We start from the raw sequence: 21,589 nt of genomic DNA, 5'->3' as shown, positions 1-21,589 counted from the left end.
GTCAGTAAGTACAACATATCTTCTTTACAATGAGCGTTGTGTCATTTGCATAATGTAAGTTGATTATACTGTATTTCAATCACCGACTTCAAAACCAATGCTCTATTCTTCCAAATTTGCTTTTCTGAAAAGATTAAACAAATAGGATGACAAAATATATCCTTGCCTTACACCATGTTTTATTGAGATCCAATTAGTATTACCATATTCATAAGAATATAAGAGTTGCTGCTGCTGGGTCAGACCATTGGTCCATCATGCCCAGCATTCCGCTCACGCGGCGGCCCCCAGGTCAAAGACCAGTACCCTAACTGAGACCAGCCCTACCTGAGTTTGTTCTGGTTCAGCAGGAACTTGTTTAACCTTGTCTTGAATCCCTGGAGGGTGTTTTCCCTTATAACAGACTCCAGAAGAGCATTCCAGTTCTCTACCACTCTCTGGGTGAAGAAGAATTTCCTTACGATTGTACGGAATCTATCCCCTTTTAATTTTAGAGAGTGCCCTCTCGTTCTCTCTACCTTGGAGAGGGTGAACAACCTGTCTTTATCTACTAAGTCTATTCTCTTCATTATCTTGAATGTTTCTATCATGTCCCCTCTCAGTCTCCTCTTTTCAAGGGAGAATAGGCCCAACTTCTCGAAATCTCTCACTGTACAGCACCTCCTCCAACCCCCTTAACCATTTTAGTCGCTCTTCTATGGACCCTTTCGAGTAGTACCATGTCCTTCTTCATGTACGGTGACCAGTGCTGGACGCAGTACAGCGGCATGATAACCTTCTCCGATCTTGGCATTCTGTTCGCACTTTTTGCCACCGCTGCACATTGCACAGACAGCTTCATTGACCTGTCTACTCCAAAGTCTCTTTCCTGGGGGGGGTCTCTCCAAGTACTGCTCCGGACATCTTATATTCATGTATGAGATTTTTGTTACCGACATGCATTACCTTACACTTATCCACGTTGAACCTCATTTGTCATGTCGCTGCCCATTTCTCGATCGTGCTTATGTCGCGTTGCAGATCTTCACAATCCCCTTGCGTCTTCACAACTCTGAATAACTTCGTATCGTCTGCAAATTTAATCACCTGACTCGTTGTACCCATTTCCAGATCGTTTATGAATATGTTGAAGAGCACAGGTCCAAGCACCAAGCCCTGTGGCACCCCACTTCCGACGTTCTTCCAGTCCATTTACCCACACTCTCCGTTTCCTATCCGCTAAGCAATTTTTAATCCACGTGAGTATTTCACCCTCTATTCCATGGCTCTCAATTTTCCAAAGTAGTCATTCATGCGGAACCTTGACAAACGCTTTCTGAAAATCCAGATGTACAACGTCGACCGGTTCTCTGCAACTTCTTGATTTTCATAAAGGCTCTTTATCAGTTGAATTATAGAAACATGACGGCAGATAAAGGGCCAAAAGGCCCATGTAGTCTGCCCATCCACAGTAACCATTATCTCTTACTCTCTCAGAGATCCTATGTGCCTATTCTAGGCACAGTCTCTGTTTCCACCACCTCTTCTGGAAGACTGTTCGTGCATCTACAACCTTTCCGTAAAAAAGTATTTCCTCAAATTACTCCGGAACCTATCACCTCTTAACTTCATCCTATGCCCTCTCATTGTAGAGTTTCCTTTCATAGAGATGACATCTTATTGAGTATAAAAGTTGGAAAACAAATAGAGCAGGCTCAGAGTGAAACTTTCTGTACCTGGTAAAAGCCGGCTACAAAGAGGGGTATCCTTCATATCTGGATAGATGAGGCCTCTCCTTTTCTAGCGGCTTGGAAATCATCTATGCGCGACATGGCCCACTGGAAATTGCATAGGCTGACAGAGAATGATGGTGGCAGAAATGTGGGATATAAACGTCTCTGGGTATTACTGATGCACAGTGTTTATCCGCCCAGGGAAGGGAAGTTCTTTTCTTTGTCTTCTTGTTGTATATAAAAATGAAAAAAGGGGTATTGCTCTCTGTTCATAATTGGCTTTTGGAGTCTGCTTGTTATATTTTTTCTAGCTCACTGCTATGTCTTTTCTTTCTTAAATAGTGATTCTGTTTTTTTCAATAAACATATTCAACCCCCCAAAAAGAGGGGGATTCGACAGGGATACCCCCCTATCCCCACTTTTCTTTTTGCTCACTACCGAGTCTCTAGCTATTAAAATTTGACAGTGCCCTTATATAACAGGTATATGAATTGGGGATCACAAAGGCAGAATTAACCCATTTGCAGAAGACATCCTTTTATTTTTGGACAGCACCCTGACATCTGCCTATAGCTTTAGGACTAAAGGTAAACTGTGACAAATCTGAATTACTGGCATTGGCCTCTGGGCATCCTGAGATTTGGCATACTACTTTATCCATCCCTCCATTAAAGAAGTCAATGCACTATTTGGACATATATTTAAGTACTAATCCCAGACTAAAGTATAGATGCAATGTTTTGGATCATTTGGAGAAAATCAGACAATTATGTGTATGATGGAGAGATCTACCACTTTCATTGTAGGGTAGGGTGGCACTGGTTAAAATGATTATGTTGCCCAATTGTTATACCCCATACAGACTATCCCAATCTGGATAGGTAAAAAAAGATGAACAGGTTTTTCAGTCTATTAGTTTTTTATCTGGTAAAATAAAACTTCCAGAATTAGCTACCATAAATTTACAGACTTATGCTTCATTGCAGTCCTGTTGTGACTGATCTATGAAGGAGTAAAAGGCCATTTCCGTTTCTCACCATAAGGCTGGATCACCAGGTGGAGCACACCTTTATAAATCTTATAATCAGAAACCTGGTAGACGCACAATGGTAACCTCTGAAATTCATTTTGTCTCTCCCATAAGATTGGCTTGGAGGTGGTGATGGAAAAAACAACAACAGAAGATCCCAGAGGCATCTCTGTTCCTACAGTTGGAGGGTAACGGTGCTTTTCCTCCCAGCATTGGGAGATCTTGGTTTCAATCATGGGCGCAGCATGGTTGTAGCACCCGTCACTTGACAGAGCCGGAGGGAAGGTCCTTCCCATTATTCGCCCAAGTCCAGACTAAATTGGAAGTCAATAAGACTCAATTTTGGGTCCATCTTCAAGTCCAACACTTCTGACATACCTTACAGAGACAATGGGAAGGGGGGTATGGGAGTGTAGTCTCCTAGATGTGCAAATTCCTACAATACCTTCAGTTTTAAACCAGCTGCCTACATGGTATAGGTTACATAAAGTACTACAAAATATCAATTTGTTAAATAGTGTCATGGGAAGGACCCACCCAAGAGACTACGTAGAGTGAAAAAAAGGTGGAGAAAAATGCCTCAACAAGATCAAGCAGCCAGTTACATTCAGTAATTCAAGGTTGCCTTAGTCATTTCATTTTCCAACTATTCAAAGCACTGGGTATTGCATTATCCTTCCAACTATTCAAAGCACTGGGTATTGCATTATCCTTAACTTAATTCACTTGTCTATAAAACATACTTTTCAATTGGGTTCAGCGGTGATGTTTAGTGCTCAAAATCTTTCATTGCACTAAGATTTAAACACTCACCTCCTCATTAACCTTTAATAAATGTTCTATGAACCAGCTCAATAAAAATTGTAACAAGCTCTTTTCAAGCAAAGGTTTAACCAGTTTAACTTTAAACTTATCTCAAAGATTTTGTCCATCGGCTAGGGGAGACATGCCCAACATGTATCGCCAATAACATGGCTTTCTCAAGGACTTCCCCATCTGCCATTCACAACCCCTGCCATGTTATCACCATCCAGGAAAATAATAATAATAATAACTTTATTCTTCTATACCGCCACAATCTTGCGACTTCTAGGAGGTTTACATTCAAGAGAGCTGGACATTCAGCGAGTTACAATATGCAGATAGTCAGAGGAAATACAGAGTACAGAAATTTTAAGAAAGCGAAAAAATAAAATATACAGTTTGCTAAGAAATTTCCGAGAGGACCTGTTTGGAAACGGTCACGAATTACAAAAACTACAGCAAAAATTACAATATACATTTTAAGAATTTTCAGAGGGGACCTGTTAGGAAAAGGTCACGAATTTCAAAAAATACAGCGAAAATTACAATATACATTTTGTTAAGAAATATTCAGAGGGGACCTGTTAGGAAAAGGTCGCGAATTACAAAAAATATAGCCAAAATTACAATATACAGTTTGTTAGGAATTTTCAGAGGGGACATATCAGATGAAAGGTCCCGAATTAGATGAAAGGATCTTGGCATATTAGATGAAAGGATCTTGGCATCATCACAAACGATACACTGAAATCTTCCGCTCAGTATGCAGCAGAACAGGAAAATAAATAGAAAAATAACAATGCCTGTGTATTGCTTCATGATGCTATTGCACCTTGGATGTTATATATAATTCTGGAGAACCAAAACCACAAACGAAGCTGTGGCAATTATGTGCTTGATGTAAAGTTTATTAACCCTTTCAGGACCATAAGGATCGTAGGCCAATTTTTGTGGTTTTGACGACATTTTTATGGTAAAAAGGGCTTGCAGATGCCAAAAAATTGATTTTTTTTGTGAAATATCATTATTTTTTTTTAAAAAAATCACACTTCTGGCTTATGGACAGTGTGGCAAGTGAATCTTCTCGTCAATCTGGCAACGACGCTAATGAATGAATGTCGGAACCAGTTTGTTTACATAAAGGCAGTATCATATGGAATCCGTACATATCAAATTTAGAACTGTAGACTATCCCAATCAAAATTTATAGGATTTTAAAGTTATGGGACAAATATGTCCCTTGGTCCTGAAAGGGTTAATGGTAATTCTTCACAAAATTAAAAGGTGGTGCAGTCTAGGTAAAGTCAATCCATATAGCACACATCAAAAAGTTGTGGTGTGGACTCAGAAAAAAAGATAGATTATGTTCTTACCTTGATAATATCTTTTCTAGTAGATGGGTGTCATTCTGGACAAGAGGATTATCTCCCCATGTCAGCGAGCCATATGCAGAAGGAATACTTTCTGGATTTTTTTCTTTCACCCTACACAAGAAGTGACTACACACGCCCTTGGGACGCACCCTCCACCTTGATAACGCTGGAAAAAGATCTTACTCGCACTACCTATAGCACCTCTGGAAAAAATTACATGCCTGCATAAGATCGCTAGAAGTTCTACTGAACTTCAGGTAGGCAATGAAAATTCACATCTTCCCCTGACCCTGTATCAGAGTGCACCGATCCAAATTCCCCAAACCTTCTGACAAAATGCTCGAACCCCACTGTCTCCATTCTCATATGCTTTGTGCTTCGTCCTATGTCTGAACATACCATGTTTTCTCAAAGAATGTTCCTCCACACCCTGCCATACTATTTGCCATCTTTGTCCTACTATACTATAATATGCTATACACCATGTTTATCATACTATGTTTGCTGTGTTACAATCTCTCAGACCATGTCTGCCACACAATGTTTGCTATTCCATGTATTCCATGCTATGCTTCATCATGTACGCTTGTTTTACCATTTTTGCCAATTCGTGCCATACTATGTTATTCATGCTTTGTAATACCATGTTTGCCATGCTATGCTCTGCAATGCTCACCATGCTGTCTCACCAAACCGTGTTTCTCATGCTATGTTTTGTCATGCTTTGTTAACTATGTCTGCTATCTCTGTCAGATAATACTTGCCATGCTATTTCCTACCACACTATATCTGAGAGTATGACACAGGGGTTTATAGCTACAGCCCCAGCACCCTGAAGTTGTGGGTTCAGAACCGTGCTTCTCCTTGTGATCCTGAACAGGTCATTTGGTCCCCCATTGCCCCAGGTATATAAGATAGATTGTGAGTCCACCGGGAGAGACAGGGAAAAATGCTTGAGTACCTGAACAAATTCATATAAAATATTTTGAGCTCCCCTGGGAAGACAGTATAGAAAACCGAATAAATAAATAAATTTACTATATTTTTAAAAAGTCAGTGAACTGGCAGAAAATCAGCACTGTATCAGACTAAAATAGCACGGTATAAAAACATGAAAACTAATTTGTTTTTCTTAAACCAAAGAAATAGTAAACCGTATCTGAAACTCATTACATAGATGCTCTAACATGAATATTTATAAAATAGTAAAATTACTCACTAATAGATGGAGCAGTCAAAATTAGATGTTCAGGATGGATGGTCCAAGTCTGTTCAATTTTACATGCAGAATCAACAATATTTAAACACAGTGGTGGACCCTGAGGACCTTTCACTGGAAGTACATCCAAAGACATGTTGCTGATATGCCTCTCAGTGTTTCCACTACTACTAAAAAACAAAACAGACATGATATAGTGCTTGAACACCAAGAATGATGATTTTACCCATAGAAAGAGAAAAAAATGTAAGCACTTCAAAATAAAAATTTGGTAGCAATAGAGGGGCATTTAAAAAAATTATGAAACCCCTACAATGGTCTATATTATAGTACAATTTAGAGTGAAAACATTGGATTATAATCTAAAACCTGATGAATGAAGCAATCCCATTGAAATAAAATTCAAAAGATATCACAGTATGGGGCTGCATTAGAAACAAGATAATGTGTCACACTGATTAATGTGATTTATATCAGGATATTCTAGAAGGGATTTTCTGCTTTATATCAGGAAATTTTAGTGTAAACACACACCTTAAAGTTTAATCACTTAGACCAGCCTTGCTAGATGTTTGCTAGAATATATAGAAACCAAGAAAAAGTGGGGAAGGGACACTGCACATCTTCCTCAAGATCAATTTATTAAAAACATAAACCATTAAAACATATGTATAAAACAATGCAAGCCTATTAGAGAGTCTTTAATCCTTGTTATGCTGGACCCAAACAAGGTCCATGTTTCGGCTTTTAGAAATAGCCTTCCTCAGGGGTGTGCTTGTAATCTATAGAATAAAAAGGCATATATACGTATTCATGTAAAAGAATATCAAACAATAGATAAAATAGAACAAGATGATCATGAAACATAAAAATAACCAAATAAGGGATATCACTGATGAAATATCATAAAAGATAACATATACATCAGCATGGTACAGACAAATGTAATGAAAATCAACAGCATACAAAACAGGCATACATGGTGGAAATATATAAAATCAAAATACCAAACATACCCAGTAGATGGTGCCAGAAAAAACTAAAGAGGGGATAACACGGACCATGTTGGGGGTCCAGCATAACAAGGCATGCATTGTTTTATACATATGTTTTAATAAATTGATTGTTCTCGAGGCTGATGTGCAGTGTCCCTTCCCCACTTTTTCTTGGTTTCTATATTGTTATACGTGGGGTTGTGTTTTCCTTTCTGTTGTGGAATACTAGTATATACATACATAAGTGCTCAAACTGGTGTTCCCACTCAAGTTTTGTCCATGCGCACACCCACTGTCTCGGTAAATACCATTAAATTGTGTCATGTACTTGTATGTTTCCACTAGTTGGTATTTGATAAAGGTCATTTATGTACATGGGTCAGTTTCTACATACAAATGAGTAAAAACCAGCATTTATGTACATTTTAGTGCCTACAACCAAGTGCTCCTTATAAAATAACCTCCAAACGGCCTAAAGCATGGAAAGATTAGGTACTTACCTTGATAATCTTCTTTCTGGAAAACAGGCACATAATTCTTGAACCTGTGGATTATGTATCTCTGATCATTAAGAGCCTCATTTTCAGCTCCGCCTCACTTCATATCAAAGCAGATGGTCAGCCCTAGAGAAGAAAACATAACATGGAGGGGTACTGGGAATCAACCCAAGAAACAAGTCTGTTCTGCTCATATCACAATATTTCACACAAAATGATGCAACATTAAAACATAACACAAGTGTCCAAGTTATTTAAAATTTGTTATACCGCCTAATCAGACTTCTAGGTGGTGTACATTAAATTAAAGTACATATATTAAAGTTAAAATTAACAGATACGGACTTAAAGTACGACAGAACAAAACATTTTGGATGTACTGAAACAAAAGGAAGAAGGGGTAGAACTACAATCTTAAAAGAAATGAACATAAAAGGGAAAAACAGGAGAGGTAAAAAGAAACTGATCACCCGATTATCCTTAGCAGGACATTTATGTTCCAAATGCATAATTAAACAAAAAAGGTTTTAATTTGGACTTAAAATGGATTAAGGAAAATTCCTCTCTTAAATAGCTTGGTGTGGAAAACTAGAGAGAAGGGTCAGTAACCAAAAAGATGTTAGAATGCAGTGTTGATGTGCCTCAGAGATGGAATTATATTATATTAATTAATGACTTTTATTCCGCCATTACCTTGCGGTTCAAGGCAGATTACATAAGAGGTTATCTGGACATTTCCAGAAGAGTTAGAGAGTTGAATGGGTTATTTCGGGGGACTGAAGAGCTTCCTGTGGTGTTAGTTTGTTTTGATGGATTTCTTGAATAGCAGGGTTTTTATTTCTTTTCTGAAAGCTTTGTAGTCTGGAGTCATGGTCAGTAGAATGGATAGTTGGCGGTCTAGTTTCACTGCCTGTGTGGACAGTAGGCCATCGCACAAGAAGATTGCGTTTAACCGAGCAAAGAGACCTGAAAGAAGAGTAGGGAATAAGAAGACTATTAATAAATTATGGTAAATTACTGGATCGAGTTTTGAATGTTAGTAAGAGGATCTTGTACATAATTCTATGTTTGATTGACAACCAGTGAGCTTTTTTCAAAAGGGGTGGTCAAACGTTTTTGCCTGAAATATTATTTTAACTGAGGTATTCTGCACTATTTGTAATCGTCTGATTTCTTTTTGTGTTATACTCTTATATAGGGCATTGCAGTAGTTGAGGCTGGAAATTACAAGAGAGTGAATCAATATATTTATGGATGATGGGTCAAGGACTTTTGAGAAAGCACAAATCATGCGCAGATGGTGGAAGCATTTCTGGACTACAGCGCTAATTTGATTGTGGAAAGAAAATTTACTATCAAAAACACTACCAAGCAGTTTTAGAGTAGGAACGATTTGAACTGAGGATTCGATTTTGATGGCGCTGAGCAGTGAGAGTCATTCTTTAGTAGGGACCATTATACTACTGATGATCATTAATTTAGTTTTATTGATGTTTTAGAGATAGCATTTTGGTGCTCAATCAGGCCACCTACCTGAGTGCAACCTGCACTAATAGTCTTGCAGTGTTAACATATACCTCCTGGTCTCTTCAAAATAGGAGTGGTTTCCTCTATCCTTGACTTTACGGGACAGAGGAAAGAAACAAGATACCCGATAGATATATCTGAGACAGTAAGCAGGCTAATGTACATCCGACAATGCAAGCTTCAAGAAAGAAGTGCCTATTTACTAGAAATATCAAGGTAAGTGAGTACCTAATCTTCACTTCTAGTGCAATAGACACATTCTTGAACCTTTGGGACGTATCAAAGCAGTCCCCTAGAATCTAGTGCAGCACAGTTAAACCTGCTGAATGTACTGAAGATCCGAATGTCGGCCCCGGTGGCCAAAACCTGCCAGCACAGGGATGATCCGATAGTCTAAATTCATTAATCACTTCCAGTTACTGAATCAACACTGTGAACATCCAGCAATTTCAGAGCTTTGTCACTCTTCTAGGACCCCAAGGGCATGAAAGCCAGCAACTGTACTTTCTGGTTGACATGAAAACTGGAGGCTACTTTTGGCAAGAAAGAGGGAAGAGTATGCAGCACTACCTGCATCTTTGAAAATCGTAGACATGGTTCTCTGCAGGATAAAGCCTGTAGTTTAAACACCCAACATGCTGAAGTGACTGCTACTAAAAATGCTGTTTTAACTGTCACGTCCATCAATGATGCAGCCTCCAACAGCTCATGCAGCTCTAGTGAGAGCCCGCAAAACAAGGTTAAGACTCCATGTTGGAAACAGTTGACATACAGAAGGATGCAGACGTATCTGGTTAAAAAAAATCTCACTTCCTTTTATGGAAATGAAGAACAATCAAGCCATACTTTGATTTTTTTTCATTCAGATTGCTGGTACAGTCTCTTATTCTCAGTACATTGGATTACAGCAATGTTTTCTGTTGATTTCTAAGAAAATGTAAAAAGGCTACAGATAATTCAAAGTACTGCGGTAAGGTTAATTTTCAGATTGAAAAGATTATAGCACGTATCAGTATGGCTTGATTATTCTTAATTTCTATAAAAGGAAGTGAGATTTTTTTAACCAGATAAGTAATATGGAAATTGAAAGAATTTACAATCAAGGTAGACTCCCAAGATTTTTATAGTCGGCAAGATGGAATAAATACTGCCATTTAGATTTATCGAGTCTTCCTTGATTGTATCAGATGAAGATGCAAGAAAAAATTTATCTGGGTTGAGTTTTAACCTAAAGTCATTCATCCATTTTTCTACAACTACAAGAATCGATTGAATGAAAATCAAAGTGTCATTTGTAAGAGCTGTCAAAGGTACTACTATAGTGATATCATCTGCATAGCTATATAGCTTTACACCTAAAGATGAAATTTGAGTTCCAAGTGGATTCAAGTAAAGATTAAACAACGTGGGAGATAATAGGGAGCCCTGGGGGATTCTACATAAATTCTTCCATTTGTGAGAAAAAGAATTATCTAAATGAACTTGGTAAGAGCGATTTGACAAAAATCCTCTAAAACAGTTCAAGACATTGTCTGACACCCCAATGGCACCCAAGCAGCCCAATAAGATATGATGATCTATGAGATCAAAGGTACTGCTAAGATCAAATTGCATGATCAGAGCACTAGTACCTGTACTAAATAATTGATAAAGATAATCAAGCAAGGAGGCCAACACTGTTTCAGATTGAGTAGGATGTAAAATTAAGAAGCGTTCAAAATTATTATTAAGCCCTACATTCACTATTCCTTCAGTAAGTTTTACCAAAAATGGAATTCCAGCTATTGGCCTATAATTACTAAAAGATGTTTGTAATCTTTAACAATCGGAGTGATTACAATATGACCTAAGTTAGAAGGAAAATTACCATATTGCAGTTGTAAATAAATCCAAGATAATACTTCAGCCTTAAAGTGTACAGGAGCAGTTTTAAATATTTTTGCAGGGCAATTGTCTAAAAGACAATGAGATTTTGCATATTTATTATAAAGAGTTTCAAATTTGTCCCACTTTAAATCAGTAAATTCATGCCAGAATAAGTAGGCTCGAACAAAATTACCAGAAAACGAAATGAGTTCTATATCATTTGGATCACGTTCCATCAAGGTAGATCTAAGCTTCTGAATTTGATCTAAGCTTCTGAATTTTATTGAAAAAATAATGAACCAGTTCTGTAGGGGCTGGAGGATTTTCCTGTGGGGCTTGTTTCAGATTAGTAACATCAAAAAGTGTGTTAACTAAACTGAAAAATTCCTTAGGCCCTGTTTTACTAAGGTGCGCTAACCGATTAGCGTATACTAAACGCTAATGCGTGCATGTTAGTCTATGGATGCGTTAGCATTTAGCACGCTCAAATCAGTTAGTACACCTTAGTAAAACAGGGGGGTTAGTGTCCAATGTATTCATACCTATATTTAAGGAATAGAAATTACACCTTTTCTCTTTTATTTTTTTCTTATAATTTTTAACCTTTATTTTCCATTCTTCTCTATCCTTAGTGAGACCAGTTTTATGCCATTTCCGTTCTAAACGTCTCATAGATTTATCCCTAATAATTCTGAACCAAACCAATGTTGAGTTCTTTAATGTTGTTTTTTTCTTTTTAATTGGAGCTGTCTGATCAAGTATGATTTTACAACTTTTATCCCAATTTAGATTATCTGATGGTTGAGAAGCATATTGATTCTAAAATTCAGATGGTTCTATCCCCTTTCTTCTTTCAATCATCTCTTTAGATCCATGATTTCCTACATAATGTGAAATTGGCCAATTTAAATAAAAATTGGGATATCCAGTAGTCTTACCATATTGATTGAGTCCATTTCTCAGTCAATAAACATTTCAGAGTCAGTCAGATCCTTGGAAGACAAAGTTATAAGATCTAAATAATGACCATTTTGATGTTTGTTGGTAGAGGAATAAAATATGATAATGAAGATAGAAATTCTTGTAACTTCTTAATTGCTGAGTCTTGGTCATTCTCCAAATGAACATAAGAGGAATGGCCAGTAGGAAAAAAGAGCTGATAAAACCATCGTATAAGTCTCTGATAAGCAGGGCTGGATTAAAGGGTAGGCCCAGTAGGCATGTGCCTCGGGCCCAAGGAGTTCAGGGGGGCTCGATATCCGGACATGTCCTCCTTAGTCTTTTTGGAGATGACTCAGGGTGTCGGGGCAGATTTTGAATTTGCCCTCATAAGGCCTCATTTTTCCGGGTTTTAGCATTAAGGGGGGTAGCAGCAGGAGAGCAAAAATTAAAAATCAGTGCTGCACTGCTCAGGAAGACCCAGCTGTGGCAGTCATTGTGCAGGCGCACAGCCTCACCAACACATGCCGGCTGATCACCTGATGCTGTGCTGGAACCTCCTCTCTCCAGTTTTGCCCTCCCACCTCATGCACACAGTGCAGTGCATGCCAGACGGCCAAAAACAGGTCTCCGAGATCGGCGAGGATTCTCTTCCTCTCTCCCCCCCCCTGGCCAGCGTTAGGGGAAGGCAAACTGGACAGCTGCCCGTTTCTCTCTCCTTTTTTATCTCGAGTGAGGCACTAATTTCATGCCTTTTGATCTCGGTAGTTGCTCTTTATTTTATTGGTTCAGCTGTTTTACCCCAGAATAGACAAAACAGGCTGAGGGTTCGGCCTTGCCACCGGGTTCTTCAGAACGAATATAAAGGGTGACAGGCAAGAGAGGTGAGGCAAAGAAAACAAATAAAAGGAATGAGAAAGCAGGAAGGAGAATTAAGTTCAGTTTTATTGCCCATGATGTTTGAGCTACCTGTTTTGGGGTAGTTTCACAGTGGTAAGCAGAAAGTGTTTGTCTCCTGTAGTTACTGCTACTCCTGCTGTCCAGTTTTTTACTGATGGGAAGTGGCATCAAAGCAGGTGCATATTTACGTTCTAATGTACAAAACAATACCAATTCTCTTCCCCAGTGGATGGAGAGATGAGGAGAAGTGGGTTGGGCTGTGGAGGTAAGGGGGTGTAGAAAGATTTATGGTCCACTAATCAGTTACATAAACAAAAACGTGCCTGTTAGTTTCTAGGGAAGACCATAATATCTCATCCAGGTTCAGTTTTCTTTGCCTATTTACACGACACAAGACCAAGGCTAATGAGAAATACTTTTATTATGAAAATAGAAAAATATAATTCACAAGCCAGCAGCAATATCTAATTATTGTTCACAAAATATCTGATTACATATATGAAACTCAGTACATAATTATCACAACACACTTGCTAGATAAATACGTAACTAATTCTTACACACACTAAACAATTCCTTATAATAACAATTCCTGATTAGCAGCAATCTATTACAGTTATCACCAAGAGTAGCTTTACAAGCCTTATCCTATATCACAATAGGATGCTTTATCTAACCCCAGCTGATAAGATAATAAGTTCCTTATCTCACCATCCAATTAGGCCTTGGCATAAAATCAGGTGAAATGGAAGATGTCTCCTCAGCTTAGTAGATATAGAAATTCTTCTGTTACAGGAACAAGTATTCGTCAGCCACTGGTGCAGCTATAATTTAGGTTGGCAGCAAAGGTTTCCTTGATGTGATGGAATTCAGATCTGTTTAAAGTCCGATTCGCTCTCTCAGACAGAGAGTCACACGAGGTAACTGTTCAGGTCTTAATTATTATAAAAGAGGTGCGCGGAGAATACCTGTGATGAGATGCGAGTTCACCCACACCTTAACACAGACTAAATTATAATTAGCACCTTTTCACTTGGATCTCGTCAGATGACTTCTCCGGACCAATCCAGAAACAGAACTTAGATGAATAGCCTTTCTGTATAAAGTCTCGTACTATCTGGGACACAGGCGCCTTCGATAGATAAGCACAGCATAGGAGTATGCCTCCCCCAAGATTCACATGGGAAGATCACATAGGCATAACTGAATGTCCTTGACTAGAATACAGTTCTGGTACATACCCAGAAGGCATCAGGCAGAAAAGCACAGTTACTTACCGTAACAGGTGTTATCCAGGGACAGCAGGCAGATATTCTTGACTGATGGGTGACGGCACCGACGGAGCCCCGGTACGGACAATTTTAGAGTGATTGCACTCTAAGAACTTTAGAAAGTTCTAGCTAGGCCGCACCGCGCGTGCGCGAGTGCCTTCCCGCCCGACAGAGGCGCGCGGTCCCCAGTTAGGATAAGCCAGCTAAGAAGCCAACCCGGGGAGGTGGGAGGGACGCAAGAATATCTGCCTGCTGTCCCTGGATAACACCTGTTACGGTAAGTAACTGTGCTTTATCCCAGGACAAGCAGGCAGCATATTCTTGACTGATGGGTGACCTCCAAGCTAACAAAAAGAGGGATGGAGGGAAGGTTGGCCATTAGGAGAATAAATTTTGTAAAACAGATTGGCCGAAGTGTCCATCCCGCCTGGAGAATGCATCCAGACAATAGTGAGATGTGAAAGTATGAACTGAGGACCAAGTAGCAGCCTTGCAGATTTCCTCAATAGGAGTGGAACGGAGGAAAGCTACAGATGCTGCCATAGCTCTAATTTTGTGGCCCGTGACAGAACCCTCCAGTGTCAGGCCCGACTGAGCATAACAAAAAGAAACGCAAGCAGCAAGCCAATTGGACAGAGTGCGTTTAGATACAGGATGACCCAACTTGTTAGGATCAAAGGACAAAAACAGTTGAGGAGATGATCTGTGAGGTTTGGTGCGATCAAGATAGTAAGCCAGAGCACGTTTACAATCCAAGGTATGCAAAGCCTGTTCACCTGGATTAGAATGAGGCTTTGGGAAAAAAACAGGTAGAACGATGGATTGATTAAGGTGAAACTCAGACACAACCTTAGGAAGGAATTTTGGATGTGTACGAAGGACAACCTTATCATGGTGAAAAACAGTGAAAGGTGGATCAGCCACCAGTGCATGGAGCTCACTGACCCTCCTGGCAGAAGTGAGAGCTATCAGAAAGACCACTTTCCAAGTGAGAAATTTAAAATGCGTTGTGGCCAGAGGCTCGAAAGGAGGCTTCATTAACGCAGAAAGAACCACATTAAGATCCCATACAACAGGAGGGGCCTTAAGAGGTGGTTTTACATTGAAAAGGCCTTTCATGAACCTTGAGACTAGGGGATGAGCTGAGAGGGGTTTACCATGGATCGGCTCATGAAAAGCTGCAATGGCACTAAGGTGGACCCTTATCGAAGAGGATTTAAGACCAGAGTCAGATAAGGACAAAAGATAGTCCAATACCAATCCCACTGCTGTAGATATGGGATCATGGTGATGTAACAGGCACCAGGAAGAAAACCGAGACCACTTCTGCTGGTAACATTGAAGAGTAGACGGTTTCCTGGAGGCATCAATAATAGAACGGACAGGCTGAGAAAGGAGAGCATGAGGTGCAGTCAGCCCGAGAGATACCAAGCTGTCAGGTGCAGAGACTGTAAGTTGGGATGAAGAAGCGTTTGCTGATTCTGTGTAAGTAGTGAAGGAAACAGAGGAAGAGGTATGGGTTCCCTGGAACTGAGTTGAAGTAGAAGGGAAAACCAATGCTGTCTGGGCCACCGTGGAGCGATGAGGATCATGGTGGCTTGTTCCCTCTTGAGCTTGAATAAGGTGCGCAGCATGAGCGGAAGAGGAGGGAATGCATAAAGGAAGAGATTGGTCCAATCTAGAAGAAATGCATCGGGTTCCAGACGGTGAGGAGAGTAAAGTCTGGAGCAAAACAGGGGCAGTTGATGGTTGTGGGGAGCTGCAAAAAGATCCACCTGAGGAGTGCCCCATTGAGAGAAAATGAACTGAAGAGTCGAGGGGTCGAGAGTCCATTCGTGAGGTTGAAGAATTCTGCTGAGATTGTCTGCTAAGCAATTCTGCTCCCCTTGGATGTAGACTGCTTTCAGGAATAGGTGACGAGCAGTCGCCCATGTCCAAATCCTTTGAGCTTCCTGACATAAAGGACGGGATCCCGTCCCTCCTTGTTTGTTGATGTAATACATTGCAACTTGGTTGTCTGTGCAAATGAGAAGAACCTGAGGAAAGAGGAGATGTTGAAAAGCTTTGAGGGCGTAAAATATCGCTCTGAGTTCCAGGAAATTGATGTGGTGCTTCTTTTCCTGGGTGGTCCAAAACCCCTGAGTTTGGAACTCGTTCAAGTGAGCTCCCCATGCATAGGGGGAGGAATCTGTGGTGATGACTAGTTGATGAGGAGGTAGATGGAACAGTAGACCTCTGGATAGATTTGATGAGTTCAACCACCAAAGAAGCGACTGTCGAAGAGACGAGGTCACAGATATGTGTTGTGAACAAGGATCCGTCGCTTGTGACCACTGAGTCGCTAGGGTCCATTGAGGAGTACGCAGGTGGAGACGTGCAAAGGGGGTGACATGCACTGTGGATGCCATGTGCCCCAAAAGTACCATCATTTGATTTGCTGAAATGGAAGTTTTCTGGAATACCTGCTGACAGAGATGAAGGATGGTGTGAAGGCGGTTTGGAGGAAGAAACGCCCTCATCTGAACAGTATCCAGAATGGCTCCAATGAATTGAAGTCGCTGAGTTGGAATGAGGTGTGACTTGGGTAGATTGATCTCGAACCCCAACAGTCGAAGGAAGGAAATTGTCTGATTGGTGGCTATGTGAACGGACTGAGGAGAAAGAGCCTTGATGAGCCAGTCGTCCAGATAAGGGAAGACTTGAAAATTGTGGGAGCGGAGATAAGCTGCGACCACAATCAGACATTTGGTGAATACCCTGGGAGAGGAGGCTAAGCCGAAGGGTAGCACCTTGTATTGGTAATGATGTTGGTTGACAAGAAAGCGAAGGTATTGTCTGGACATCAGATGAATTGGAATGTGAGTATACGCCTCCTTTAGATCGAGGGAACATAGCCAGTCTTCCTGAGAGAGAAGAGGGTATAGGGTGGCAAGAGATAACATCTTGAACTTCTCCTTGACCAGACATTTGTTGAGATCTCTGAGATCTAATATTGGTCTGAGATCTCCGGTTTTTTTGGGTACAAGAAAGTACCGGGAATAAAATCCCAGGCCTTGCTGGTCTAGAGGAACTGGTTCGATGGCATTGAGAAGGAGGAGGGATTGAACCTCCTGACCGAGAAGGAGGGACTGAGCCCTGTTGGAAGCAGACTCTTTTGGTAGACTTAACGGTGGAGGAGTCTGAAAGTTCAGGGCATATCCGTGAGCGATGATAGCAAGTACCCACTGGTCGGAGGTAATTGCTTCCCATCGAGACAGAAAAACCTGGAGTCGACCTCCTATGGGCTGAGTTTGAAGGCATGAGGGAGGAAGACTGGCAATGTTCTCGAGAAGAGAGTCAAAAGGGCTGTGTAGACTTAGGTTGAACAGCCGGTTTTACAGCAGGCTGTTGTTGTTGACGAGCATGTTGCTGCTGTTGACGCTGCCTGCGAGGTTGAGGAGGATGAGTCTGAGCTGGGCGAGCAGAAAACCTTCTTTGATAAGAAGGTTGTTGCCTGAATGGACGAGGAGGAGGAGGTTTCTTTTTGTTTTTCAACAAGGTGTCCCACCTAGTCTCATGCGCGGAGAGCTTTTGTGTGGCGGTATCCATGGACTCCCCAAACAGCTCATCCCCAAGACAAGGCGCATTGGCCAGTCGGTCTTGATGGTTTACATCCAGTTCTGAGACCCGTAGCCATGCCAACCTTCTCATTGCTACAGAAATAGCAGTGGCCCGTGACGTCAGTTCAAAAGTATCATAAATGGAACGGACCATAAACTTCCTTAGTTGCAAAAGACTAGAAGTACATTGCTGAAAAGCAGGAAGTTTACGGTCCGGAATGTACTTTTGAAAAGAGGTCACCTGTTGAATGAGATGCTTCAGGTAAAACGAGAAGTGGAATGCGTAATTACCTGAACGGTTGGCCAGCATGGCGTTTTGGTAAAGGCGCTTTCCAAATTTATCCATGGCCTTTCCTTCTCTGCCAGGAGGAACAGAGGCGTAAACACTGGCACCTACAGACTTTTTCAGGGTTGATTCCACCAACAAGGATTCATGGGGAAGTTGTTGCTTGTCGAATCCTGGAATTGGAATGACTTTATAAAGAGATTCCAATTTTCTTGGGGCTCCCGGGATGGTTAAGGGAGTTTCCAAGTTCTTATAGAAAGTTTCCCTCAAGATATCATGGAGGGGCAACTTTAAGAACTCCTTAGGAGGATGATCAAAGTCCAAGGCATCTAAGAATGCCTTGGACTTTTTAGAATCAGACTCCAAAGGAATTGAAAGGGTGTCTGACATTTCCCTTAAAAATTTGGTAAAGGAGGAGTGCTCTGGCTTAGTAGCAGGGTCTTGCACAGATAGATCCTCCTCTTCAGATGAATAATCTTCCTCGGTACCAAGGTGATCATCCGAGTCATCCCACAAGTCAGGGTCCCGTACCGATTGGAGACGGCCCTGAGAAAGTGGAGTCGAGGTGCCAACATGTTTAGTCTTGCGTACCGATTTCCCCGAACGGTTGGAGACGGTACCAGGGGAGTGTAGAACGGTACGGGGCTCAGAGAACGGTACCGGTTCAGAAGTGTCCGGAGCAGAACGTCGTTTCGGCTCCGCTGATAGAATAGGCATGGACATGGATTTGTGCGGTGCCGACAAAGTCGATGTCAATAAAGGGGGTTGATCGACGGTCGGCACCGAAGGCTCACTGGGTACCGACACTGGAGGATTCGGTGTCAACAGAGCCGGGAGCAATTGTTGTAGTTGCTGTTTAAGCTGGACCTGGAGGATAGAGGCAATGCGCTCATCCAACGTAGGTCCCGATTGCACCGGTACCGGTCTTTTCTTGCTCGGTACCTTCGGTGCCGCTCGACGCTCGGGTGAAGTCGATGCCGATGACGAGGCAGTGACTTCAATGGGAGCGGAGCGTTTACGGGGCCGGCGCTCAGTCTGCAGGACTTGGCTCACTGCATGCTCGACTGGTGGCCCTAGGACAGTAGGGGAAGGCTTCTTAGCCGGCTTACCTACAGGGATCGACGTCGGCGATGTATCTGTCGGTGCCGAGACAGTCGGTGTCGATTTGGAGGAAGTTGCCGATGTCGATACTGGTGCAACTTCCATGTCGGTGCCGAACAGAATTCGTTGTTGAATTTGTCGGTTTTTTAAAGTTCTTTTTTGTAAAGAACTACAGCGGGTGCAGGTGTCAGCCCTATGGTCCGGACCCAGACACTGAAGGCACCACTTGTGCGGGTCGGAGAGAGATATAGGGCGCGCACACCGCTGACACTTTTTGAAACCCGGTGACGGGGGCATGAAGGGAAAAACCGCTGTAGCAAAATCGAAGCCGGAGGCTTCGATGGTGCCAACAGGCCCCGCCGGGGTAGTCAATAAAAAGTGAAAAAAATAAAACAATTTTTTTTTTTTTTTTTTTTACAAACGGTAAAAGAACAAGAAAGAAATAAAATGAAGAGAAAAATACGCGCGAGCGGGAAGGCAAGTGAACAGTTTAGGAAAAAACTTCCAACAGCCGTTGGAAACACGCGTCTTCTTAGCTCCGCGGAATTAAGAAAACTGGGGACCGCGCGCCTCTGTCGGGCGGGAAGGCACTCGCGCACGCGCGGTGCGGCCTAGCTAGAACTTTCTAAAGTTCTTAGAGTGCAATCACTCTAAAATTGTCCGTACCGGGGCTCCGTCGGTGCCGTCACCCATCAGTCAAGAATATGCTGCCTGCTTGTCCTGGGATAACAGCAAATATGTTTTCTTCTTTCTCTTCTTGCTAGGTTCATGCTGGAATGATTTCTTGCAAATAATGGTTCAGGCTTGATGATGTCAGAGAGGCCTAACCTTCATGTGCAAATAAGGAAACACCCGTACAGGGGAGAGGGAAATTAAGGTAACAGGCTAGGAAGGAAGAATTGGAGAGCAAACTACATACATAAATAGAATAAACTACATACATAAATAGAATAAAGAGAATATAGTATAAACAGCTAAGAGGAAAAAGTGAAGAGGTAGAGTTGAAAGTCTGCGAAAAATAACTATTATCTGGGTTACTGACTAGTACTTGTGATCTGGATTGGCCACTGCGGAGGCAGGATACTGGGTTAAATGGAACATTGGTCTGACCCTGTATGGCTATTCTTATGTACAGATCCAGGGGGCCCCAGGGTCTGAACTTCTCTTCCCCTTCTCTCTATCTCCCTCACTTCCCGATCTGTTACTTTTCAGTGGGGCACCGACAAGGCAGCCATTTCTCAGAAGCTACTGGCAGCTGCCCCAAAGCTTTCCCTCAGCAGCAATCTGCCCTGTTGGAAACGGGAAGTTGTGGCAGAGGGAAAACTTCAGGGCAGCCGCCGGCAGCTTGTAAGAACAGTTGTCGTGTCGGGGCCCTGCTGAAAAGTAACATTTGGACAGTGGTGTACTGGAGGGGGGAAGAGAGGAGAAGAAGCAGTCTGCCCCAGGTGCTCCAAGGCCTGGCGCCATTAACTTCTTCAGGCAGCAACAGCGTTTACAATTTGCTGCTGTTGCCAGCTTCGGGCCTTCCTCTCTGCCGGGTTCTGCCTACTTCCTGTTTCCATGAAGGCAGGACCCAACAGAGAAGAAAGCCCGAAGCCAGCAACAGCAGCAAATTGTGAATGCTGTAGTTGCCCAAAGAAATTCATGATGCCAGGCCTTGGAGCACCCGCTTAGGTGCTGCACTGCCGCCCGGAGATAAGGTGACAGAAGGAGAAAAGGGAGCAGAGGGAGAAAGAATTGCTGCACCCAACTGGAGGGAGAAGGAAGATGAGGGAGGGAAGGAAAGGAAGGAATGAAAGGAGATGCCAGGGCATTACAGGGAAGGGAAGGAGGAAGGTATGCCAGACTAAGGGAAAAGGAAGGAGGAAGGGGGAAAGGAAGGAGAGGAGATGCCAAAGCAGAAGGGAAGGGGAGGACACAGATACCAGATCTGGGAGGAAAAAAGGAGGAAGGAAACAGATAACAGACCTGAGGGGAGGAGAGGAGGAGAGAGAGGGATGCTAAAATCTGCTGGGAGGGAGGGAGAGATGGAAGGGAAGAAAGATGCCACACCAATGGGCAGGGGAGGGAGAGGCAGACAGTTTTCTGGAAGAGGCATAAAAAGAGTGCAGATGCCATATGGAAGACGCAAAGAGAGGGCAGACAGTGAATGGAAGGAAGAGAATGATGAGAAGATGAGGAAAGCAGAAACCAGACAAAGGTAGAAAAAATTTATATTTGTTTTATTTATTTATTTTTGCTTTAGGATAAAGTATTGTAGCTGTGTTGATAATCATTTATTAATAGAAAATGGAAATAAGGTGATCCTGTTTATTGGACTAATTTTAATACATTTTTTTTACTAATTCAGAGACCATAACTCCTTTCCTCAGGTCAGGATAGGAGATACTGTAACAGCAGTATAGTTTACTGACCTGAAGAGGTTTTAACCTCTAAAAGCTAAGTGAGAAATGTATTAGTCCAATAAAA

The 21,589-nt window shown here is 41.8% G+C and overlaps 1 protein-coding gene across 6 annotated transcripts in view; it reads right to left on the bottom strand.

Moving 5' to 3' along the window:
• Window positions 1-21,589, bottom strand: part of CEP192 (centrosomal protein 192) — a 402,896-nt gene that overhangs the window by 68,934 nt on the left and 312,373 nt on the right. For 5 of the 6 annotated variants that reach the window (XM_033934141.1, XM_033934142.1, XM_033934138.1 and 2 more), the window contains one exon: window positions 6,140-6,309. In XM_033934141.1, the coding sequence (XP_033790032.1) occupies window positions 6,140-6,309 (170 nt within the window). The remainder of the gene's footprint in view (window positions 1-6,139; window positions 6,310-21,589) is intronic. The other variant, XM_033934144.1, reaches the window with a different exon arrangement.

This window comes from Geotrypetes seraphini, chromosome 2 (assembly GCF_902459505.1).
Source record: "Geotrypetes seraphini chromosome 2, aGeoSer1.1, whole genome shotgun sequence".
In the NCBI taxonomy this organism is placed as follows: domain Eukaryota; kingdom Metazoa; phylum Chordata; class Amphibia; order Gymnophiona; family Dermophiidae; genus Geotrypetes; species Geotrypetes seraphini.
This window is presented reverse-complemented; position numbering and strand designations above follow the sequence as displayed.